Raw genomic sequence first — 26924 nt, 5'->3', positions numbered from 1 at the left:
CCGAACACACAACAGGATTTAAAGGATCTGCTGTTAACACTTTAGTGGTCTTGTGGAGTCTACACCTTAATGGTTCCTTAGGTTATGGTTTTAAATGTAATGTAATATTGAATTGGGAGACATACACTGGACACAAAACGGTTTGCTGAATTCATACACTGTAAAATGTGATAAGTTGATCTTACTTAAAAAAAATGAGGAAACCGGTTGCCTTGAAAAAGTTAAGCAATTATAACTGTTATTTTCAAGTTAAGTTCACTTTATGCTTGCTATTAAAGTGTACTCAAATCATAGTTAAATCTACACAGTTTACTTGAGTTGTTTCTACTTTAAATAGCCTGTAAATGCAAGTTGTTTTTTTAAGTGTGTAAAACCCGATAAGTTGACTAAATTCAAAACTTTTGTTGTAACCGATTACCTAATAAATTTTAAGTTCATGTAAAAAAAAATTAAGTACAGTGAACTTAAAGCTCACCTTCCGCGAAAATCCGATTTTTCTTGTTTTTTGTGGAATACAGTAGGTCTCTCCGAGTTGAATGTGTACACCTGCACATTAAACTGTTTTGCAGCCCCCATTGTCTGCAGGAGCTAAGCAAAGAAATCCCCCCTCCCCCCCTCCGAAAAACGGGTGAATTTTGAATTATCTTTCTGCCTACGTAGGCAGAAACTCACAGACCAGCCCACCTTGGCTCGAGAAACTCCCAGAGGCGGAGCTGAAGCGACGCAACATCACCGCTCATCAGTTAGGAGGTGGGAGGCAGTGAGCGGCAGAGCGGTGGAGGGGCGTCGCAGTGCTCCTAGCCAATCAGAGGAGAGATATTTGCATGCTGTTTGCATGTATGAATATTCATGAGCAAAGCTGGAATCCGGTCATTTTGGACACACCCCTAAAACAGTCCATTAAAAAAGAGCTATACAGAGACACCTGAGCACTTTTTTTTTTACAAAAACGGCTCACATGTCATTCATTCATACTAGAGACCACAACTAGACATTTTAAAATGAAAGAAAAAACGACGGAAGGTGACCTTTAACAAATACATATACATATATCTTTAAAATATTTTCCTGAACTTCTTTTTAGTCTTTTTTCTAGTTTCATTCAACTATTTTTTTAAATATTCATAGAAAAGTAGATGAAAGAAAACAGTAAAGAATTAAAAGTACTGAGAGCACAGCGAGAACACAGAGTTACTGCAGCTCAGTAAATGATGCTTGTTCTACAGCCAACAACACAAAGACCAAGCATTTAATCATAATAGGTGATCTACAAGTTTACCTAACCTAGCCTGGGAGGAATCACTACACACTGATGGTGAGTGCCAGAAACTGTTGGACACATATTTCCTAATTTCTTAATTTCTGTCTGTACAATAGAATTTCGATACAAACAAAATAAACGCTACAAAATATGCAAATTTTAGTCAGTGACATGATGTAAAAATCCTTGTATGCTAGAATATTTAACATTTTATGTCATTTGATATCATTGACACTGATTTATTGTCCAGCCCTACAAACATATAAATTAATTTAATACTTAGCTGCAACAGTTAGCATGCTAACTGCAGGCCTTAATCATTACACAATCATGTGGAGGTGTTCGATAATCTCTATTAGCTTTGCTAATGTGCTTTTTGATACTGTATTATGTACTATTGTATAAAAACACAGACCAAAGTATGTTAGCAAACTGTTAAAATACATAATCAGCTGAACTTCTTGTGTACATTTTTAAATTCTTCCTTTAAACAGCACTTGATTAGTAGCAGTATTAGCATTAATCTTAATTCCATAAGGAGCATGTGAGTCTGAGAGAAAAGTAAAGAATGTGAGAATGAAATACCAGCACAAAGGTCAGGGCTAATGCCAACAGACAACAATAAAGGAACTGTAACTAAACAAAGAGCCCAAATAATGCCGTTCCACCAAATCCGACTGAACTGCGCTCACTCAGTGACACCCGGTGCAGCTCTGTAATTCAGACACTTCTCAAAAGAGCACATTTACACTGACCGTATAATCAGCCATGCTACTGAATCCACCCATTTACAGACCCACTCAGCTGCCCTATTCACCACTGAGCACCATGTAACTCAGCAGAACTGTGACACAACCAAGTGTGTCCTTCTATAAAACCTGTGATTATGATACTTCAGACTGCGAGACTAGTTATTTATCAAAGTGATTATTATGATTTACTCACATAATACACTTTATATACAAACATTATTGATTTACCATTGGTCTGTCATTGAATAAAGAAAAGTGTCCCACAATGTTCAAATGAGCCAAACGCTCATTCTGACAGACTGTAATACACTAAAAGAAGTACAGGGAACTAGGGCTGGCCCGAATAGCGTTTTTTGAGCTCCGGATATTCGGCACTGATTCGAAGCGAATATTCGAATATTCGTTTTTAAAAAAAGAGGTAAAAAAAGAGGTAAAAAAAAAAAAAGAAAATCACGGCCCCCTTAAGACATATTCACCCCGGATTTTTGGTGTTTTTATCCCGGATTTTTGTTTTTCACCCCATATTTTTTCTGTGTTTTTAGCCCAGATTTCTTTGTGTTTTCATCCCGGAATTTCTGCTGCCGCACACCACGTCTTATCTGCTGCGTAAGAATAAATAAAGAAAATAAATGATGTAATTACTATTATTATTAGAAAAATAACAAACAAAAATAAACCCAAAATGTTGACAAAAATATAGTCTAACGAATAAAAAAAATAAGAAACGAAAAACTCCACAGGACCAAAGAAAATTACTAAGACATGTAATACTGAAAAAAAAACGGAAAAAACAAATACGCGTCTGGGGATAAAAATTAAACAAACCAAACCACACTCAAAGAAATAAATGTATATATAAACAAAACAAAAGAATGGACAAAAACAACAATCCGTTAAAAAAACTCATTTAAATCCATTAAAAAACTCATTTAAAACAATCACAGGCTTTTTGCGCAGAATAATAAAAGTTTCGGTTAGTTTCAGTTTCAAATCATGAAAACAGCTCACCAAAACCTCAACCTATCCTTTATATTTGACAATATTTGATTAACTTACAGGTCCTTACTTATTTTTATTTAACTGAACTGAGTTGTAAATTATTTATAGCCTCGCGCTGAATTCATCTCCCGCTGCGAAAGAGAGAGAGAGAGAGAGAGGCGCAGCGCATTTTGCCTGATTTTAATTAACAGTACATTTGTTGGCTTTAGTAAGTTTAATAACATTAATTTTAGTATACTTGTCAGATCTTATTTATAAAAACTTTTTTTAGAAGACAGAGGTTATTCTGCGCGCAATGCCGCGCCGCTGCGCCAAGCACCACTTTGCGTGCCTGACATTTCAGAGTGCTGGACGAGATTTTAATTCATGAATTAATATATTTAATATTTTAATAAATTTGCCCTGGTGATAAGAAACGAATGCTAACATATAGCTTTATATTTCTGTGTATTTCAAATGTTTTAAGTTTTATGTAATTGACGGGCAGCACCACGCGCCAGATTGACAATGTGCTTTATTTTTCAGATATAAAAGTGAAATTCAGTTAAATAATAGCAAAGTTAACTAAAATAAATTTATGTTCAGTCAAAGTTATTTTCTCTTTTAATTTTCCATTTCAAAACTCCAGCATTTGAGTGAGAATAAGCATCTGTTGAAATTTTTAAACAGCAGAATGCCTAGTTACAGTTATTTAGTCTGTGTACTAAACATAAATATAAATCCTTATAACTGACAGAAATAAATATAACTAATAATAATTTATAGTTACAGTGCAGATTTTTAAGTATATATATTTTTTCATAGTTGATTGCTGAAGGCTCTGGGTGTGGTTTATTTTTATGTGGTAAAGATGTGATGGTATGGAGTATTTTGGAGCGCAGGGTGAGCAATCGCGCTAAGCTTTTTTCCGCCGCCAAGATAGAAACACGCCAGAAATTTACCTCAACACACATCATTTCCAGACCACCACGCCCATCGGTGTTAATATATTCCAAAGTCCAACGCTATTTTAAGGACGCGTGCAAGGCCTAAAAATAGACTGTTGACGGGTGGCAAAGCGCCACGCTACACGCCTTGCGTGGGGTGTATGATAGGGCTCTTTGTCTGTATGCGCAAAGTTTAAAAAAAGTTCATTCAGCTGCTAAAGTAACGTGCAGTAACGGAGTGTCGAAAATGGTAACGGCGTTATAGTTACAGTCATAGTAATTAGTTAGATTACTCCTTACTGAAAAAAGTAACGGCGTTAGTAACGCCGTTTATTTTAACGCCATTACTCCCAACACTGTCGTCTGGATTAAACTCCCGCTCCAGCCAATAACAGTTCAGTTCTGTCCCGCACGCAAGATATTCTGACGGGACCCGCGAGAACAGAAGTGGTTAGAGTGAGGTGGAGCTCTGGAAAGTAGAAAAAAAACGAATATCCGAATACCAAAATTAAAAACCGAATACCTACTCAACGAACGAATATCCGAATACCCGAATATTCGGGTCCAGCCCTACAGGGAACACTCTATAATACTCTATAATGTTCTTTTAATCCACAGGTTCATTTTGACAGACTGTTACACACTACAGCATGCATACATGCTCTATTTATTGCTATATACTATTCATAAGATTCAAACTATCATTCTGACATATTGTAATACAATAAAAGAAGCATAGGAGGTGCTCTTTACTATTTTATAATGTTAGCACAATCCCCATACTCATTCTGACAGACTGTAATACACTACAAGATGCATAGAGGGCACTGCATAATGTTCAAATTACACACACACACACACACACACACACACACACACACACACACACACACACACACACACACAAACATTCTAACAGAAAGTGAAACACTACAGCAAGCATAGGAGACACTCTATAATGCTTCATAATGTTTAAATGATCCATACACCCATTCTGACTAAATGTATTACACAACAGCAGACATAGATAACACTCTACAATGCTTTATGCTGTTTATAAGATCTTCTTTTTTTATTTATATAAAATAAACATTACTTGATGTGCATACAAATCCTTTATGATGATGTGTATTGTTGTAAGTCAATTAATTGACTAATAATATATGAACCCATTTTTACATGCGTTACTTTTTCTGTTTTGCTGCTCTCTTACAGTAGAAGTAAATGTAGCATTTCTAAAGAGAGATGCCACACTTATTTATTTATTTATTTACTTTAAACACAACCAATTAAGACATTGTCATAAACAGGCAGGACATAAAGAGCCATCTGCCAGAGCTGTAGCGCAGCAGCGGCAGGAACTAATCGCCCAGTGTTGACGGCTTTTCATGTTTCTGAGATGAATATGTATGCGTGTTATTTATGGATTGTGGATATTGGTGCTCTAAAAGGCTGCTGTTCCAGCTCCTCCTGCAATTTAACTGCTTCATTAGCTCTTTGGTCTGGGTGTAGCGACGTGTCGTTATGGACTACAATACCCACAATACAGCAGATTTATAGTCTTGCAGGGTCATGACCTGGCACACTAGGCAGCGCCCCAGACTGTAGAAGAAGGTGATGCCACCTGAATAGACTGTGGAGATAAAGAGGCCCAGCTAATGCAACACACACACACACACACACACACAGTTTTTCTATTATGTTAGGGTGTGAGGTCTTACACACATGTGAGGTCCTACGTTTAACCCTGCCACACACACATACACACACGCACTCACTTACTCCTGTTCCCTCAGTGTGTGTGTGTTTATGCATGGCAGGTGCAGTCTTTTTGGCAGTCCACACTAATAAGGCCACTTTAACACACAGACACACACACACAAATTGTAATTGGCATTATATAAAGCTCAGATAAGTGTCCAGCAGCATTGATTTTCAGTTTACCAAAAACACACACACACACCATGATTCCATCAAGTTCCTTATCTCAGTTTAAACACTTCAGTTAAAGCTGGTTAGAACACAAACACATGATCAGTCACTCAGCAGAGTGAGAACCTACCTTATCAAACAGAGACTTCCACTGCTGCACGAGGGCATTCACATGAGAGAAAGAGAGAGTGCAGGAGAGAGGGAGAGAGAGACAGACAGACAGACAGGGAGACAGAGTGAAGAAGGAAATAAGAGTGAGCAGTAGAAGAAAAGTGTGAAAGGAACTTTATACATTATGAACGGTAGGTGTTTCTAATAAAGTGACTAGTGAGTAGAAGCCAGAGATGTATAGTAACAAGGTAGAACCAGTTAAATTTGTGAATGTGAACCATCAAGATAGCCAAATCCGATCTGACCAAAAAATTGGATTTTAGCAATGTGTCTTGTATTGTGAACGTAGCCTAGTCTAGGCCATCTTTAGAGAGTTCTTTGCCATGAGGTGCCATGTTAAACTTCCAGTGACCAGTGTGAGAGGGATAACATTAAATTTAACAGGTTTACTCCCCAGTCACACCTGAAACCACACCTGTAACACTAACGAGTCACATGACACAGGGGAGGGAAAAAAGGCACAATTTGGAAATTTTTATTTTGAGGTGTATTCACTATTGTTGCCAGGGGAGGGCAAAGCAAATCTACAATGTTTTACAAGATGTACACTGACTACTTCACATTTAATCAAAGTGTCATATCTTTATCAGTGTTGTCCCATAAAAAAATAAGAGCCCGCTTTATTTCACCAAATTGAAAACCTCTGGAATATAATCAAGAGGAAGATGGATGATTACAGCCATAAAACCAAGCTGAACTGCTAGACTTTTTGCACCGAAGTGGCATAAGGTTATCCCAAAGCAGTGTGCAAGAATGGTGGAGGAGAACATGCCAAGATGCATGAAAACTGTGATTGAAAACCAGGGTTATTCCACCAAATATTGATTTCTGAACTTTATAAACATGAATATGAACTGTATAAAAACTTTATAAACATGAATCTTTGCATTATTTGAGGTCTGAAAGTTATGCATCTTTTTTTTTTTGTTAATTCAGCCATTTCTCATTTACTGCAAATAAATGCTCTACATTACAATATTTTTATAAATATTTTGGAATTTTGGAGAAATGTTCGTAGTGTATAGAATTTAAAAAAATGTTAATTTTATTTAAACGTATACCTATAAATAACTAAAAAGAGGAACTGAAGTGGTCTCTTTTCTATAATATTCTACAATATAAAAATGTGAGAGGTGTACTCACATTTGTGAGCTACTGTATATTGGCCCTTTAATGAACTCAGACGGGTCAGTGTGTCAGTAAGTCACGGTAAATGTAAAGTGACTTTAGGTGGTACTCACATCTTCAGGAGCTACTGGGAGAACATCCGTGCTCTCCAGCACCTCGATCTCCTCCCCCTCTGCGTTGGCTGCCACCGCAGGAGACGAGTGCACGTTTGCCCCGGTGGGCATCCTCACGAGCCCCCCCACTTTGCTGCCCCTCTGTGCTCCTGCTTATGGCATCCGACGCTCTTTCCTCAGACCGTGGCGCGCGGTGGCCATGCCCCCTGCTCCAGCTGCTCGGTGTGCTCGCGCTCCAACAGGCTGCAGCGCGGTGCTCATGCGTGGTGCTGCTCGGGACCGGTTTCACGCGAAAGTGTTGGCACCTATGCTGACGACAGCGACGGTGACGGTGTCTCGAGAGGCTCCGAGCACCAACAGCTCCTCAGCAGTAATAATTCCATATGTCACCATTGCGAAGGCGCGGGGGTGGAACGGGTGGATGGGGGGGGGGGGGGGGGGGGGGGGTTAAGTTTGGGGGCTAAAGCCAGCAGCAGCAGCTACTGGGAGCCTGGCTGTGACGACACTCCTACAATAAAAAAAAGCAAACCCAACATCCTCAGACACCCGAGCACGAGCCTTACAAAGTAGCACACAAATAAACAGCAGCATGTACACGCGCTCTGACTCTCCTCGTGCACTAAAAGTGATCCTCAGAGCAGTTCTGCCTGCTTCCTAAACTGCTGTCTGCATTTTGTAGTGCGTCACTGTACCTCCCCGCTGCTGCTGACCGGCTCTGTCCGCCTGCGCAGCTCCTCACTGCCCAAACACACTGTCCACCAGAGCGGGCTGCATCCCAAATCCCCAGCAGCGCAGTCCTCAGCCAGCCGGTGCACTGTAACAGCACTCTCTATCTCTCTCTCTCTCTCTCACTGAAAAAAAAAAAGCTGTTCAGCATGACACACCCCCTTCTCAAAGAAAACCACGCCCACTTACACTTGGCCTCGCCCACTTTGCCAAACTGTGAGCTCCTAAAATCCAGAGTGGAGCTAAAACCCCTCAAATTGTAACTAAGTAACTGAAAGCCCAAGGTATGTGTTTCTAATAAACTGGCCATTGAGTGAAAGCACAACAATGTAGGGTGTTTCTAATAAAGTGGCCAGTGAGTGGAACCCCAAGTCCCAATGTAGGTGTTTCTAATAAAGTGGCCACTGAGTGGAAGCTCAAGGTAGGTGTTCCCATTGCTTTCTTAACTCCAGTCTGGATCTAAAAAAAAAACTAAATTCCCAGCAGCTGGCAACCAACATCAAAAAAGATTGACATGAATTTCAGGTTAAATGTTGGTCATGATGTCAGATGACAAAATATTTGCACCAGGATAACGTCTAATACTGTTACATGCCTGCAGGGTTTAACTGTCCACTGGCCAGTAAGTGAAATCACAAAGCAAGGTGTTTCTAATAAAGTGGCCAGTGAGTGAAAGCACAAGGTATGTTGTTTGGAATAAAGTTGCCAGTGAGTAAAAACATAAGGTAGCGTGTTTCTAATAAAGGGTGTTTCTAATAAAGTGGCCAGTAAATGAAAGCACAAGGTAGGTGTTTCAAATAAAGTTGCCAGTAAGTGGAAGCACAAAGAAGGTATTTCTATTGGCTCCTTAACTCCAGTGTGGATTTAAAAAAAACATGAACTGTAACTTAATGTGTGGAAGCACAAAGTAGGGTGTTTCTAATATACTGGCAATTGAGTGAAAGCACAAGGTAGGTGTTTCTAATAATATGGCCAGTGAGTGAAAGCACAGGGTAGGGTGTTTCTAATAAAGTTTCCAATGAGTGGAAGCACAAAGAATGTATTTCTATTGGTTTCTTAACTCCAGTCTGGATAAAAAAACCTAAACTGGAACTTTTGTGGAAGCACAATGTACAGTGTTTTCTAATAAACTGTCCACTGGCCAGTGAGTGGAAGCACAAAGTAGGGTGTTTCTAATAAAATGGGCAGTCAGTGGAAGCACAAAGTAGAGTGTTTCTAATAAAGTGGCAAGTGAGTGGAAGCACAAAGTAGGGTGTTTCTAATAAAATGGCCAGTAAGTGGAAGTACAAAGTAGGTGTTTCTAATAAAGTGGCCAGAGTGTGGAAGCACAAGGTAGAGTGTTTCTAATAAAGTGGCCAGTTAGTGGAAGCACAAGGTAGGGTAGCATACATGTAAAACAACAATTTTTGGGTCCCTTATATAACCCTAAGGTAATTGACAGTATAAAATATATATATAATAGAACATGAGCGGGAGTGAATCGTGAATAACATCACAGCTGTGATAAGGTCACAGGCACGAGCCTCATGTGTATATGTTCTTACTAGGCCACATGTCTGCAGAGTGATACAGTTTATGTGGTTTATGCAACACTTAAGGGATTATTTAAGGGGTAATTGTGATTTCTCTTAAGAAATCCTTTAGATAACACTTAAGGCTGCTGTTTGTTACCTCTGCCTTTTCAGGTTGATGACACCTCTTTGTATTTGTTGGCAGAAAGCCTGCCTATAAAAGCATTTCCATGAAAATGTATACTGCTTAGGTATTTATATCACTGGCGTGATGAAGCACCTGCATACTGCTTTCAGCTGCAAATCCCTGCAGTGCAGTAGAGTGTCCATTCTAAGTGAAACAATCTCTACACAAACAATACACTTGGGAACACACTGTAATCTTTCACATATTCTCTGAAATAAACAAATGTTTTTTATGATAAAGCAGCTACTGTCTTATGCAAGCGCTATACATAAAATATCTCATAAATATTGCTCTATTAACATATGATCATATCATAATATTACACCATACAGGCAGGTAAATTTTTGTGTGCAATTTAATTCTACAAACTAATGTGTATGGGTGAATTATGTGAAACGACTGATGTACAATCATGTGTAAATGCTGCTGTAGAAACAGCAAAGGACCTGACAATTTCAAACAATATAATCTAGTGCAGTTCACTCAGTACTAGTGTCTTATATTACTTACATATATGACATACAGTCAGGCGCAATTGTAGGATCAGAGGTTTAGCGGTGCTGAGCACCCAATGAACCCAGCCCCAACATCACCCCACCCATTAAAAAGCATGGACTGTAAATTCATTTAATGAGAATTCCCAGGAGAGGTGAGTGTGTCATATCAGAAAAAATCAAATCATTTAGATTAAAATCAGACACAAACTACAATGTACTGGGGACAGGTGCGTTACTGTCCCAGCCTCAGAAACCGCAAGTTAACAGCACAGCAGGTAGAGCCACCTAAATGTAAACCTAAAGAGTATTTTGGTTTGTTTGGTTTCATTAATTTTTAAAACTACAACTGACATTATTTCAACCACATTTTAGTGTTGGAGCTCATGTGCCAGCTGGGTTGTCCTGAAACCAGATTTATTTTTAAAATGCTTCATGATCACATTAGTTTAAAAAAAGCATGATATAAACATGAATATTGATTTAATTTGATATATAAGATTTGAAATGTATTATCTGTAATGTGTAGATTGTTAATACTTAGATCGTTACATATTTCTTCTTTTGTGTGACTTGTTATCCCTTTGTTACTGTAACAGGGTGAATTTTCCCACTATAAGACCGATAAAGATTTATCTTATCTTCACTCTTCATTAAAGTGTTTTGCAGATTTTAAATAAATACATTTAATTAATTAAACCAGTGTTAAAAGCAAATGTTTAAAATGTTTAGGCCCAAAATAGTTCAAAATACATAGTCTTTGGTTTACAGAGTTTCTACCCTGATAGCAGACTACTCCGATCCGGATCCGTTTTACCTCCGGCAGATCCGCGCTACAGTCAGGTCTGTTTAGTGGATCTGGTCCGGCTTCACTCCGGGTTCGGGTTATGATTGTGACTCACGTTCAGATCCGTTTTACTGACGGTAAATCCGCATAACAGTCCGTCTCATTTCACGCCTTCCATATGACTTCGGCACGGAGTCAGATACCAGATGTGAGTTCAGTGTCAGTTCAGTGTCGTTTTGCGGATCCGGGCCGCATCGGCGGAGGGGCACAGGAGCGGGAGAAATTCAAACTCAGCGCGAGGACCAACTGACATCTGCTGAATCTGCGCCTCAGGTGAGTTAACTAGCTAACTAGCTATCAGCGTCATTTAATTACATTTATTGCTCATTTTTAATCTTGTATATGCTAAAGTTGATTTATCACGTGTATGTTGGATAATATCAATTGTTTTTTTGTGTATTTAATGTTAATTGTTGTCAATTTGTAGGCAAAATTGACAAAAAGCTTCAGTTAACGATACCAGTTAGTTATGCTAGTATTAGCTAGTATAACTAGCTAAGCTAACCAGGCTAACTAGCTGAAATAAACGCTGTTAACTCATTTTGCTCGAGTAACACACCTTTTTTTTTATTAAAATAAACAACTTTAGTTATTCTTAGAACCTTAAATAGTTGTGTTTGGGCTTAATTATAATAAAGCTCGTCAGACGTTTTCCTGCTCCACCTTGTATAGGTTGCTGCAACAGTGATTAATAGTTAGGTTTACAAAACTTGCCTCATTTAGTTTAGTTTGTTCATTATTTGCAAATAAGTTTTTGGATAACTCAATCTGGATACATAAAGTCTGATGCAAATCTGATGTATGGTAAGTTAAAGTTCAGCCTTTATTTTAAAAAAGAAAATGCTTAACTTACAATACTGAATGTAATTTTGTTTTGTTTGTTTTTTAGGTGTAATCATTTACCCATCAAATCACCTAACAAGGTAATTAATTCTATTTTCCAGCAGTTCTGTAATTAATTTTGACTTTAAGTCTGTTGATACACGTTTGATTTGATATGTTTGCTCTTAATGTAGCATTTATCCACTTTCTTATATTAATTGTTTGTTGTGCCACTGCACTAAAAACTTTAAGGGACACTGTAAGATTTTCTTGATTAATTTATATACATTTTTAAAGAAGTAAATTTACAACCATAAAAATTAGTGTTCCACTCCATTGAGCTGTAATATACAGAATAAAAGTCCTCTCATGTCTGATCTGGGCTCCACTGTGTTAAAACAAGGCTATGTAAGTATTTGCGTGCCCTGCTATCAGAACTTTCTCAGCCTCGTTTCAACACCGTGGAGGTCAGATCAGACATGAGAGGAATATTATTCAGTGTATTACACCTCAATGGAGTGAAACAGTGATTTTGAAGTTCAGAATAGCTTTTAAGTTTGTGTATTGTTTTCTGTCTGCGCTTGCTGCATCTCCCCCTCGCAGGATCAGCCTGGATCCTAACAGTACTTGATGCACTGAGCAGTGACATTATACATAGAGTAGTTAAGGTAAGAAATATACATTTCTTTCCTTTTAAAACATTTGTGTTGTTACGTATAATAACAATTACATCAGGCGTTATCAGATCGAGGTTCAAATTATCAAATCAAATTGTTGGCGGGGACCATTTAAAAAATCACTGGATATTGGTGTCCGTGCTAACTCTATACCCTTGAGTAAAGTAACCAAGTACTAATACTTCATTACTTTTCATCCCTTTGCTTTATCTTAAATGATTGCCACCTTTTGAACTAAAATAATTCCTAATCAGTTGTCTATTCCTGACTAGAAAACTAAAAATAACAGTTTTAAATGTTTTGCTTTTTTTTAAGCTGGAGAGAACTACTGCAGGATTTCTCCAGACTCACTGTAATTACACATGGTCACCATGACACACTAAATAGGACAGGGGTGTTTTTCCTGAAAGTGATCAATCTTAGTGAATAACAAACAAACTAACGCATGACGTGAGAAAAGAACGAGCCAGTTCTTCAAGTGTTTCCCATAGAGCTTTGCAAAAGGTTCAAAGAGCGTCTTTGTTGACTCCTCCCCTTTGCAATTCCTGTAAATCCTGTATTTCCTTGGGAATTCCATATAAGTGTGTGTATGGTGCAGTAACAACTGGGTTACAGAATGCACAGACTTGGAGTCTGCACACTTGCTAAGACCGTGACCATCACCAGTTGTCTGCAGGAAACCACCTGTAGCATAAAATCAGTGGGCAGTTAGGTGGTACATGGTGGAACTCTGTGGAACTGAGTTGACCTAGAGGCACACATATATACAGTGAGGAAAATGAACACCCTGCGACTTTGCAAGTTCTCTCACTTATGAATCATTGAGGGGTCTGAAATTTTCATCTTTGGTGCATGTCCACCGTGACAGACATAATAAAAATCCGGAAATCACAATTTATGATTTTTTAAAAATAATTTATTTAATTTGCAACTTTCTCAGCAGGATTTGGTATCCGCAAAATGGTTCGAGGTCCTCAGCCCTCGCCTCCCCCAGCACAGAGGAAAACTACCAAGGGCGGTACTCTCATTATAGGAGATTCAATTGTTAGACATTTAAAAGTATCTAAGAGTAATGGCACAATTTCATGTCTTCCAGATGCTTGCATGCTGGTAGTCGGCAAGCGGCTCCCTGGGGCGCATTGCCAAAGCAGGAACCCCGGCACCATCGCCCTCCACGTGGGGATGAGCTTTCGGGAGCGACCGGCCCCGTTCCACAGAGACAGGCTTCTCTCTGTGAACATCGAGGCGGTGCTACGCTGAGACTGACTGTCTCTACCCAGTCACACCAGCCAAGTAGGTTTGTTTGCTGGTATTTCTGCTTGTACTATTTGTATGTCAATTCTTCATAATAGTGTAAATAAAACACGTTATCAAAATAGCTGGAAAATCTGTTTTAACAACTCCATTAGAATTAATACAAACTCGTCTGTCCTTCTGAGTTACAGCAACAACCACATTAAATCGGGGCTGTTAAATATAAGATCGCTGGCACCTTAATCAGTTACTGTAGGTTAAATTATCATTGACAATGCACTCTCTATGAGACATGGGTTAAAACTGATGGATATTTAGCTCTAAATGAGTCCACTCCCCCCAGGTTCTAGCTATTTCATCTACCCATGCAGGACTGGTCAGGGTGGTGGTGTAGTCGTCAGTTATAGGAATAAATCAAAATACAGAGTTTGAAGCTAAGTCATTTGAACTGTTTAACCTTATAGTCGCAGGCCCATCTACTGCCACCAAAACCCAACATTCATTCCTGCTGATAACTATGTACCGTCCTCCAGGACCATATGCAAAATTCACTAAGAAATTCAGTATATTTTTTAGCTGCAGTAGCTCTCAACTCTGACAGAGTTATCATTGTTGGTGACTTTAATATCTATTTTGAAAAGAAACAGGGCCCACTGAGAATAGCATTTAAATCAATGTTGGATGCATTAGCCTTCAATGAGAATGTAATGGGCCCACCTACTGATGTACTGACTCAACTTTTTTTTTCATTTGGTGATCGTTTTGGCTATGTTGCAGCCAGGGGAATGCATTTTTGCAGAAAACCTGCTTTTTCATTAAATTTTTGAAATCTAATGTCTTTTACTCTCACGTCATTCATACTCTCTGGACGCATTTTGCACTCTCTGGACATGTTCATGGCAAAAATGTACACACACCTACAAACTGCTCTTAAATCATTATACATCAATATTGTTTTGCTTTTTTTCATAAATCAGGATTTTAACCATTTAAATAACTGTTTAATAATTTTATACAGTAATTACAGTGAGATAAAAAAAATGTGTTTTCAATGGAAGTCAATGGGGCATTTTTGGCCACGAAGGTGTTCAGAGGGAGTAATTGACACTACATAAAAAAATTCTACCAATGCCACATACATCTAATATTTATTATATGAGAAATAGTACAACTTTTGTGGGGTTTTTTAATGAATAATTAATCATGAATGTAATTAAACTGTCAATTAAAGGGTTAAAATCCTGGAATGTATTAAATATTTGATCATTTTGATCAGGGCTGGTTTTGATTAAGTGATTTATGAAAAAATAGCAAAAAAAAAATGTATATGAGTATTTTATTGCTGATTTTGTGCATGTACATTTTTGGCAACAAAGGTGTCCAGAGGGTGCAAAATTAAAATCTGGCACTACGTAAAAAAATAATAATGCAATCAAATCAATTTTGTTGCTAATCTTTTACATGTCCAAGACTCTAATAGTCACCAATGCCTCATTTGTCTGCTGTTTGTTTTGTGGAAAATAATTTTTGTGTTTTCTTTTTTTTCTTTTTTTTTTTTTGCCAAAATACAACAATAGTTAAAATATTTAAACTGTCATTTAAAGGGTTAAAATCCTGAAAATTATTTAATGTTTGGTAGTTTTGGGTATAACAGAAGTTGATTAAGTGATTTTATGAAAAAAAAAAGTTTATTTATGTAAAAAAAAAAAAATATTGATGTATAATGACTTAAGAGCATTTTTTTAGGTGCTTGTACATTTTTACCACAAACGTGTCCAGAGGGTGCAAAATTTGAAGGGGGCTTGAGGGTTAACCTGAACATTTATCACCTGGCCGCTTTATTAGCAAAAACACAATTACAACTGCAACAACAAATGCATTTATCAAAAACCGCTGACTTATATTCTATTGTAAATAAAATACAATATAATTTTAAGTACGAGTTAACAAAGTTCTTAGCCTTACAAAGCTTTTGGGAAATGCACCCCAAAGCTATAAGTGCACTTTATTTATCTTTCTTTTAATTTTGGGTGCATAATTCCAGTAAAATGGTAATTATTTATTATGTGAAATGGTATAAATGAAAATTAGCTGGCCCCTATTAAATACAGCTGTGACATTTATATATCTTTTAGAAATTTGGTCAAATGAAAAACACTTGTCATTTTAGTACGCTATATTCATTTCTAGCCACTTCTTTTCTGCTGTTTCTGAAATAAAATATTTTCTTATTTTGTCTTTTTTATAGGCCGCACTGTAGTGGTGTTAAGTGTCCAAGAATGCTCTCATCAGTGGAGGCACAGCTGGCTGCAAAAAACGTCTGTGTCTGCATGTTTATATTATGTGAATTAAAAATGGTTTTATTATTAAAATAATTGTATTAATGCCTGTTGATTTATAAATTGTTTAATTGTAATCAAATTTTATTTAAGTAGCTTAATTAAGTATTGCATTTATAACTGATGGTATTTTATTTAATTAGCTTAAGTATTGCATTTATAAGTGATGGTATTTTATTTAATTAGCTTAATTAATATTGCATTTATAAGTGATGGTATTTTATTTAATTAGCTTAATTAAGTATTGCATTTATAACTGATGGTACTTTCATTAATTAGCTTAATTAAGTATTGCATATATAAGTTATGGTATTTTATTTAATTAGCTTAATTAAGTATTGCATTTATAATTATTGTATTTCATTTAGCTAACCTAATTAAGGATTGCATTTACAACTAATGTTTTTTTTATTATATTATTTAAATATTGCATTTGTAATTTAATGTACTGTATTAAACTCTTTTAATTTATCAATGTAAAAAAGAAGTCAAATAGCTTAGTGCTCTTTCTTTACTACTTTTATTTTGAAATATGTCATTATAATCATTAATAAGTAGGCTGGGGAACGTGAAAAGGCCGTGGCTTGGCCGTAGCTAATACGGAACTAATCCGGGGCTGATCCAGATCTGGTCCAGATCTGTAACGGACCTGTTCCAGCGAGTGTAACGGTAAGCGGATCCGGCGCGGATCCGGCCCATATTCGGTCTAAAGGAACACCTGAAACGCTTGGTCTGGACTGGTGCTGGCCCAGTATCTTTTTGACTCCGTAAAACGGATCCGTGACGGTTTTGGCCCGTTGTGCATCTGGACCCCGGCCCAGAACCGTTTTACGGATCCGGCGCGGAACTTGTGATAGACTCGGCCCGGATCCGGCCAGAATGCTTTTTGCTATCTGGGTAGAGTGTTTAAAAAATCAGGAACACTCCGTAAGATAGTATTATGAATCAGTGGTGCCCTGGGAGAACGCGCCAAGATCTAGATCTTCCGTTACATCATCGCCCTCTAGTGAAAATGGAGTGTATGTGCATTTAAGAGGGACAAGATTATGGACCCTATTGTAGCAATTTTATTTTATTTTATAGGCAAGCAATCAACTTAGCACCACGAAGTTTAATTAAGAGTATGTTAGTGTTTCTTTGGTATTATGAGGATGCAAAATCGAAATGCGCAAAAGGCATGTACTAATTCTCTTACCTAATCATGGGTGTGTTTTGTGCGTAACGTGAAATAAACCAATCAGCATGTCACTAGCCAATTCCTTTAAGAGCCATTTTTTTGTTTGTTTCTCCTCACAATGTAAAGCGACCTTGGGTTTGTGAAAGGCACTATATAAACTGAATTATTTTATTGTGTAGTCTGTTTTTTCTGCTGATGTAAATGTAAAAGCACATAACACTTGCGTAGCTGCACCTGTGTTTTCTGCTGCCAATATAGCTACACGCTACAAATTTGCCTAAACACACCCCACTTCCAGACTCCCACACCGATCAGCATAGATATATTCCTAAATGCTGCCACTGTTTTACTGGCTCAGGTGCAAGGCATGTAAAATAGACTGTAAGATAGCAATGAGCATTGTGGCGCATAATTGTGCAGAGTTGAAGATGTGGCTCTATGTCTGAAAATATGATTCTGAAATTGTGCAAGCCTTCAAATGGCAATTTTTTAGAAAACATAGGCTTAATGTCAGTGTCATATATCAGAATCCTTTATTCCTACAATACCCGACTGACAAAACTGAAAAAGTAATATAAGTAACAAAATTAAAAAAAATGACAGTTCTGATGAGCCTCAGTATGAAGACAAAACGGTCAGTTTTGTTTCAATGAAAGAAATAGTAACACACAAACAAACTTAAAAAACACATTTGTTTTGTATAAAAGTATGCAGCTTCTTCTGCAGCACTTATTTATGATAAAACATTAATGTTACACTTCTATAGCCTCAGCCTTAGCTACTTCACCTAAATGTCCCCATTGCGTTTGTATTTAACTCTCGTCTAATGCAATGTCTAAATCACACCCCGCAAAAATAGAACTTGCCTCAAGCACTCTAATTTTGAATTGTGCATTGGTCTACAAAACCCAGATGGAAGGAGAACGAAACTTTGTGTTATATTTTGTTGGGAAACCCTGGTTCTCCGCATTTGAGCTGAAATCACTTTGCCATGGTATTTGTTCATGGTATTTTTGGCACAGACCTAAAACAAAGGGTACAGAAAGGTGTTGAAAAACAAGCATTTCGAATTGATAAGAGTTTCCCACTTCTGTGGAGAACACAGAGTGGCTGGAAGAGCCCAGTCACCGTGTGCTAGACCAGACATTACCGGCAAGCCAAAGGCGTACTCAGACAAAGATTGTTCAATACCGAAGGCAATAGTTGTTGGTATTTTCTGAACCAGAAACAACAGCACGTTGATAGAGACTATTTGAAAGGCCTTCTTTTTGGCAGCATTTGACTCCCCTGCATCACTCTCCATGTCCCGTGGTCCAGGATGCTTTTAGGTCCATTTATAGCGTGTATGGAACTATTTAAAAAGGTAGCTGTGTTAAAGTTGTTGGCATATCTTTTTCTAAAGTATTTTGTTTACATTCTTCAGCTGTTTTTTCTAATAATAAAGTCTGATTTCTTCATATATTGTGTAATTTTGTGGGACAAAGTAAACCCAATAGTAATCAAAGCCTTAATTAAAAGCCTTAATGTTTTATATTATAAGTACGCCGTAAAGCCTCGTCTTGTTGCCCAGACGAACTTAGAAACAGTTATTTATTCAGCACAAAAGATTAAACGACCTAAAACTCTGGATACGAGCAGTAACACTAACCCTTTTAAATAAATGAATAGCCTGAAGGTTCATTTTAATGCACACTGAACTGAATGTATTTGTTAACTGGATACAGACAAAATTACACAATATATGAAGATATCAGACTTTATTATCAGAACACTATTGAATGTATTTGTTCTTTTTCTCTTTTGTACCTAAGCAAGAGAAATAGATCCTAAAAACCTAAGGACAGGAACCTTTTCTAGGGTCTACAAAACCCACAGTGCCAATTAATGGGCCAATTACCAATTATGGACAGGCTAACTCCCCCAGAATAAAGCAAAATCACAAAAACTGATAATGAAACTGGCTCTAAGGAAGTGAGGAAAGTATGATGATAATCAAAACACAGAAAAAAGTAACCTAGGTGTTAAATTTTTATTTTATTTTATGTGTGATCAATGCAAACCACACGCTGCTACAATTAGCTAGGATTAAAAGATACAGTTTTACAAATGTACAATATGCAATATTATTCTGATGATTGGCTTTTTTTGCCCAATTACACCCCTGCTTCTTTAGCTACCATTCCAAATCATTTAGTTCTGTCTGACATACGTGTTGAGACTAGGGCTGCACAATATTGGAAAAATTTGGCATCGCACTGTTATGTTTTCAGCAATATATATCGTGATATTAAACAATGCAGGACCCGTGATGTGACCAGCCCCACCCCCACCCGCGTGCTGTCTCACTACAGAAATCCAGACCGACTGAGAGCTCAGCACTTTAGAGTCAGCCAAGCAATCAAAACTCGAGGAAAACAGAAAAACAACAATAATTAAGCTTTTAAATTGCATTTTATAAGGTAAATAAGAGTGTTTTTTTCTCTGATTAAAATCGTGATTCTTGGTGTAACTGGAAATATCTATGCAAAACTGTGCGGAACTGAGGTTCACAGCTTTGAACAGGCTGTCTGTATGGTGTAATTTTACTGTCAATAGTCGTGAGCGATGTTTTGGAATGCAAGAGCCTATGCAGCGCTCAGGGAATGTATTTGCTCATGTGTAAAATATAGGTGTGCTCACTAAAATGTACCATGCTCTCTCTCAGATTAACTCTCCTCTTGTATAAAACTGTGCGCACGCACTTAGATGAATCATTCTCATGTACTATCTGCCTGTTCTTAATGTTTTGAGAGTGAAAATTTCCGCGCTCGAGCAGGGACTGTAAGCACCGTCTCAAAGGACACACATTCCCTACTTAGTGCCATATGTATGAAATAAAAAAAAAGAATAAAGTCATTAAATCTTAAGAAAGTAGTTAAATAAACTATTTCTGAGTCTAAATGGCTTTACATCAGAAGTGTACTGTTGTGCACTGTTTCCGTGGAGCTTTCACCATTTCACGTTAAATCAGTAGGATGTAGGATTGTAGGAAGTAATTTAAGGATGAAGGAAGTAATTTAAGACAGTGCCTTTTGTCTCCGCTCCTCGAAAAAGTAATTGTGACGTGAACATATAGGGGGCTGATTTCTATTAAAGTAGCTGTGTGTTTGGAATTTTAGTGGGCTGGTCTAGAAAAAGTCCAGGAGTCCAGGGCTAAATTTAGTTCCTAGTCCAGCCCTGCTGTTTAAAGATGGTTATGGGCGGAATATGACACAATACGTAGTGCAGCATATTGAGTTTTGTAAAGATAAATAAGGAATTTGACTGCATAGTGTTTTAGAATCTGACCTCAATATGGAGGAATAAGTCAGTCTGATTTAATAAGTCCTGTGTTCTTTTTTCATCACATGGACTGATTGGTCTGACACTAGGATGCTCTGACGGAGGCGGAACAAAACTCTGGTTCATACTCTGTTGGTAAACATGGTGATTACATGGTATTTGTTCATAGGATTTTTGGCACAGACCTAAAACAAAGGGTAGAGGAAGGTGTTGGAAAACAAGCATTTTGAATTGATAAGAGTTTACCACTTCTGTGAAGAACATAGAGTGGCTGGAAGAGCCCAGTCACTGTGTTCACCGCTAGACCTGTCATTACTGGCAAGCCAAAGGCGTACTCAGACAAAGATTGTTCAATAATGAAGGCAATTGTTGTTGGTATTTTTTGAATCAGAAACATCAGCATGTTGATAGAGACTACTTGAAAGGCCTTCTTTTTGGCAGCATTTGACTCCCCTGCATCACTCTCCATGTCCCGTGGTCCAGGATGCTTCAGCCTTTTCAGGATGGATGCACAGCAAAACATATCTATAAGTAAAACCAAGGCGTACATGAACGCAAAAACATTGTAGGGCAAAGTAGGATATGTGAATATGCCAGTAAAACCAATTGCAAAAGAAAAAATCCAGGTCAAGACGGAGCATGCCACTCGATAGCGGGCTGGCTTATACCTCAGGAAGGTCACTGGGTGGACTACTGCCAGGTAGCGCTCCAAACACACAAAGCACTGGAGTGTACAACGCGAGGCCATGCTGGTGGCAAGCAAAAAACCCAGAGGTTTAAAAAGACACAGATGCAAGCTTAAGCTACACAAGCCGTGGAAAGGTGCCAGGAACATAAAGAAAGTCTCAACAACCGCCTGGTTTAAGCTAAATATGTCCGAAGGTTCGATTACGCAACGTCGAGGAAAGAGGAGGACGATGACATAGATGTTCAGGGGAAGGACCAGAAGAATATTGGAAGAGTAAACAGATAATATGAAGATGGGTGACACTGTGAATTTCCATTGATCCATAAAGTAAACAGTTGAATTTTCAGTGATGGTATTCATCTTCCAACCCTACAAAAAAAATAATGCATTGACAACCATTAAATATCACTGCAGTACCTTCAAGATCCTCAGAAATTTAGGGTTTGGAATTTGGAAGTTAGTAACAATCAATTATTTCTCAATTCTTGAACAATTACTTCCACACAATATTCATGTAACTGAAAAAGAGTTTTGCACGACACAAGGAGAGGTTTAATCAATCAATTGATGTTTCAGAGAAGATTTGCTTGTTCAGCTCCCTTCAGGACTCTGGTGATTTGAAAACAAAAAGCTTTTATTTAAACAATCTTTAGTTGATGTACTTGTGTGTTTTGGGTCATTGTCTTATTGCATTACCCAACATATTTGAGAACTGCCCTTGTACTCATCTGTTCATTTTTCTTTTAAGCCAACATGGGCAGTGGCGGGTCAGCAGTTAGAACAATAGAACCAATAGAACAACATCAATGATAAGGTTGCGAGTTCAATACCCAGGTTTGGTGGGCAATCAGTGTTGGGACCATGAGCAAGGCCCTTAACCTTCACTGCTATCTGGGAGCTGCAGAAATGGCTGCTCATTGGGCAGCATGTGGGAATAAAGGCAGATGCCAACTTCCATTTGTGCCCAGCACAGGTATGGTGTATATTGTTGTTTTGTCTTAAGCCACCAGGAACTGAAGGTACAAACCAGCATTAAACCACAATGCCTCTTTTGCCATGCTTCACAGAAAACGTTTGACTTTTGTCTCATCTGTCCACAGAACTTTTACCTAGAATCATTATGGAACATTCATATGATTGAGTTGAGAGGGGCCACAATGTTTTTGTTGGACAGCTGCTGCTTATTTTATTGTGTCCTTCTATGAACACTATTCTTGTTCAGCGTTGTTTCTAATAGTGGACACACTGGCAAATAATTTTCTGCAGGCCATTTACTGTTACCCTTAGGTTGTGTCTCAATTCAATCACGGTCAGGATTGTTACTTATACTCTTGGGCTGATAATAACAATGTCAACTCTCTATGCTCTAAATTTGTTCAAAAACAAACAAAAAACAGCTTCATGCTTCTCTATAACATATCTTCTAAGGTCTTCTGAAAGTTGTTTGCCTCAATGCATGTCAAGGCAAGGCAGGCTATCATGAGAAGAACAATTTTTGTAACCTACTAAATGTGTAAAATTACTAAATGTGCATACAAAGACCTCATTTTCTTAGTAATCCAGGTCGTTCCCAGGTAAACGCAGGTTAGGGGTTGTCTGCCTAAAGATAAATAGATAGGTAGTTCTATGTCATTTGTAGATGTTACAGTAACACTTTATAATACTGTTCCATAGTTAATAGGTAACTAAGCAGGAACTAAGCAGTAACTAATTAATAGTGCTGCATTAACACCTAAATATTTTCTATTAACTACCAGGGAGTACTGAATAATTACTCAGTAGATAGTACTGAACTAATGATTATAGTAGTTCACTATTAACTCCACAATAATTACTGAGACTTACATATCTCCCAGAGAACTACTTACTAATTATGTCTCCTTTATAATAACTATTCATTAATTTCTGCTCAAATCAACATTAACTACTGAAAACCCTTACATGCCACCTGGATCTATAGATCTAAATCAGGCATATTTGAGTTAAATGCATATTAATTGAAAGCATTTTTGAATTAAGCAAGTGACACTATTTGTAGTAGTGGTAACCTTAATTACCTTATTATCCTCAGTTCCTTCCAAATATTAGCAACATATAGTAAAATACTACAGTTATTACTCTGCGTAACCATCATTTTTGGAAGAAAAAACAACATTATAACGTAATATTATTGCATAGAAGACATTGATGAAAGTTCTCCAGAAGGCACCTAAGACTCTAAGAATGACTGTAAGACAGTAATAATGTAACAATCATTGCTTTATTATTAGGTATCAGCCTTATAAAAGTGCATCTTCAGCCTTTGCAGTCTCACAGAGTTTTTTTTTTTTTTTCACTGCGCACTATTAGGGTAATTATGGTAATTTCACAGCGGACGCAGCTCTCCGGGTCCTTCGTGTAAATTCTCTGCTGTGCTGCTGCTGCTGCTGCTGCTGCTGGAGGAGAGACTGCTGCTTTCATATTTCTGTATTTGATTGAAAATAAACTAGTAATCAAGATATTGAGATCTTTTACAGCTTATTTTACCCCCGGATCAGAGGAGGACTTTGTGGGTTGTTAAACAGCTTTAGGATGTGTGTTAGCTAGCTAAGTTAGCTAGGTTATGTGTGTGTTAGTTAGCTAGTTTAAATGTGTGTTAGTTAGCTAAGTTATGTGTGTGTTCGTTTGCTAGCTAAGTTAACTTTTATGTGTGGGTTAGCAAGTTAAATGCGTGTGTGTTAGTTAGCTAGGTTATATGTGTGTTAGTTAGCAAGCTAAGTTAGCTAGGGGAAATGTGTGTGTGTTAGGTAGGTTAATTGTGTTAGCTAGTTTAAATGTGTGTGTGTTAGTTAACTAGGTTAAATGTGTGTGTTAGTAAGCTAGGTTACATGTGTGTTATTATTATTATTATTATTATTAATGTATATTTCCCTTCATAATACTGTGACATGATCTGCCGTAACTCCTAAAGAAGAACACAGTAACTCCTCAGTAATTAGTAATTAGTTACCATGTTTCTCACTTTATAATACTGTGGTATGATTTGCAGTAACTCCTAAAGAAGAAAGCAGTAACTCCTCAGTAATTAGTAATTAGTTAACATGTTTCTCACTTTATAATACTGTGGTATGATCTGCAGTAACTCCTCAGTCATTAGTAACGGGTTACCATGTGCTGCTGTTAACTCCCGAAAAAAGAAGACAGAGACCCCTTATTAATTATCTATGAAGAACACAGGGATGCCTAGTCCGTTATCTAACACAAATATTTATTCATTTAAACATGAATTCCTCCAGAATAAGGATGTAGGACACAACCTAGAGTAAAGCTGTATGTGAGCCATCACTTCTACTGAGCACATCTCCAGGAGGACTGAAGAAGAGCACAGGTTTAGAATAAACACCTGTAACACACTGACAGAACATTACAAAAATGGGGGTTAAGCAGACTACTGCACATTTCAGTGTGTCTAACATTTGGAAGATATTGAGCATACTAAGGTAAGTAAGGTTAATATATGATAAGTGGTGTCACTGACTTTAATATCACCACTGATAGAATAACCTGCAGCAGCAGATAAACACACTGATAGAGGCTGGCGGTCCGGCGCTGTGGAATTACCGTAATTACCCTAATAATGCGCACTAAAAGTCTGTGAGACTGCAAGGCTGAAGATGAACGTTTATAAGGTTGGTGCTTAAAATTAAAGCAGTGACCGTTAAAACAAAATTGAGTATAGTCAGTCTTATAGTCTTAGATGCCTTCTGGAGAACAATAATGTCTACTATGTAATAATATTAAGTTATAAAGTTTAAGCAGATTACAACACACTGTAGTTTTTTACTATATGTTGCTAATATTTGGAAGATAATGATGATAATAAGGTAATTAATGTCACTACTACTACAAATGGTGTCACTGGCTTCAAATATGCCTTTAATATCACCACTGATTAAATAATTGTTTGTGTAGACTGATTTAGATCTATAGTTCCCCAGGTGGCATGTAAGGGTTTTCAGTAGTTAATGTTGATTTGAGCAGAAATTAATGAATAGTTAATATAAAGGAGACATCATTAGTAAGTAGTTCTCTGGGAGATATGTAAGTCTCAGTAATTATTGTGGAGTTAATAGTGAACTACTATAATCATTAGTTCAGTATTATCTACTGAGTAATTATTCAGTACTCCCTGGTAGTTAATAGAAAATATTTAGGTGTTACTGCAGCACTATTAATTAGTTACTGCTTAGTTCCTGCTTAGTTACCTATTAACTATGGAACAGTATTATAAAGTGTTACCGATGTTACTAATTCATAAACTGAACATTGTGTAGAAATAATTAATCAATAATCCAACATTTTGTTTGGTTTTGATTGAAAGTTACTACAAACCAAGAGCACAAATATAAAAATTAGATTTCTTACAGATTCAGTGCAATTCTTGTTGATGGCTTTCCAGAAGTTCCTGCATTCTTCTCTTACAGTCACAGGTGTGTGTGTGTGTGTGTGTGTGTGTACATGTGAGTGAGTATGGGAGTGTTGTTAGTGTGTGCATCTACCCTGATACAATCCCATCCACCATTGTTGGTGCTGTCAGGTCACATCAGCCATTATAGCATTTTATTTCTAATGACAAGCAAATACATTAAAAAATGTTCCTGCCCTCCAAGCAACAATGACCTTTAAACACAAACTCTCTAACCCCAGAACGTTTACTGAAGACCATAGATCACCTTAATGTGGACCAAAGTGCACAGAGAGCTTTTGAAAAAAAGAAGACTTTTTATTTTGGTCTTTGTCAGTCACGTGTCTATGACATCAATTAAGTGCCATGGTGCCATGCACTATTAGAGGGATGGAATGGACTTTTAGTATCTTCAGTAGCTTTAAATTCTTTAAAAGTGAAGAAGCAGAGACAAAATTCTTGTGTTCACAGCATTTTCAAGTGGATCCAAAGCTTGTTTGGAGCTCTTGGTCATCCGCAGTAGCTACCCCCAAGGGGGCAGACTGCCAAACAGCGACAGGGTGTTGGGCACTCGAGACTCATTTGTGCATGAGGGTGATGACAGATATCCTGTCTGCACCAAACCAACAGAAGTCAAAGAACACTTTATCAGGGGTTCCAAGAACTCTAACCTTCGTAGGCATGGAATTTCCCAATGACTGTGATCTCTTTCAGAAAGACAAATAACTGCCACACTGCACACATTGTTTAGGAGTAGATTGAGAACATGATAAAGAGTTACACATGTTCCCATTGGCTTTCTTATTCCCTGTGAGGTGTGCGGTTTGGAAACGTAATATAGGTTGAAAAAAGATTTTAGGGGAAGATGTATTTTAACAGGTACAGGAAGGTGTTGGAAAGTTGCAGCAAGGTATTGCTGAGAGTTTACCACTTCTGTGGAGAATGTAGATTGGCTGGAAGATTCCAATGACTGTATCAACCACAAGAGCAATCATGACTGGCATGCTAATAGCATATTTAGTCACAGTTTGTTCAACACTAAAGGCAACAGATACTGGAATATTTTGAACAAGAAATATCAGCAAGTTGATGCAGACTACTTGAAAGGCCTTCCTTTTGGCAGAGTTCATCTCCCCAGCATTGCTCTCTGTGTCT

The 26924-nt window shown here is 37.6% G+C and overlaps 1 protein-coding gene and 1 long non-coding RNA gene across 4 annotated transcripts in view; one reads left to right on the top strand and one right to left on the bottom strand.

Annotated features, from left to right (window-relative positions):
* The window catches only part of rhbdl3 (rhomboid, veinlet-like 3 (Drosophila)), a 48588-nt gene extending 40873 nt beyond the window's left edge, over positions 1–7715 (bottom strand). Inside the window, exons 1-2 of one of the 2 annotated variants that reach the window (XM_015607831.3) lie at positions 7283–7715; positions 6001–6024 (exon numbers count right to left, since the gene is read on the bottom strand). In XM_015607831.3, the coding sequence (XP_015463317.3) occupies positions 6001–6024; positions 7283–7393 (135 nt within the window). In that variant the 5' untranslated portion in view covers positions 7394–7715. The remainder of the gene's footprint in view (positions 1–6000; positions 6025–7282) is intronic. The other variant, XM_015607832.3, reaches the window with a different exon arrangement.
* A 3258-nt stretch (positions 7716–10973) lies between these two features.
* Positions 10974–13867, top strand: LOC125802287 (uncharacterized). 2 transcript variants are annotated; one of them, XR_007439324.1, is made up of 4 exons: positions 10974–11320; positions 11937–11970; positions 12473–12537; positions 13487–13867. It is a non-coding gene; the product is annotated as an uncharacterized LOC125802287 (long non-coding RNA). The 2 variants fall into 2 exon arrangements; XR_007439323.1 differs by lacking the exon at positions 10974–11320 and adding an exon at positions 11332–11851.
* The last annotated feature ends 13057 nt before the right edge of the window (positions 13868–26924 follow it).

This window comes from Astyanax mexicanus, chromosome 5, assembly GCF_023375975.1.
Source record: "Astyanax mexicanus isolate ESR-SI-001 chromosome 5, AstMex3_surface, whole genome shotgun sequence".
NCBI lineage: Eukaryota > Metazoa > Chordata > Actinopteri > Characiformes > Acestrorhamphidae > Astyanax > Astyanax mexicanus.
The sequence above is the reverse complement of the archived record's forward strand: the minus strand, read 5'-3'. Positions and strand labels throughout refer to the sequence as shown.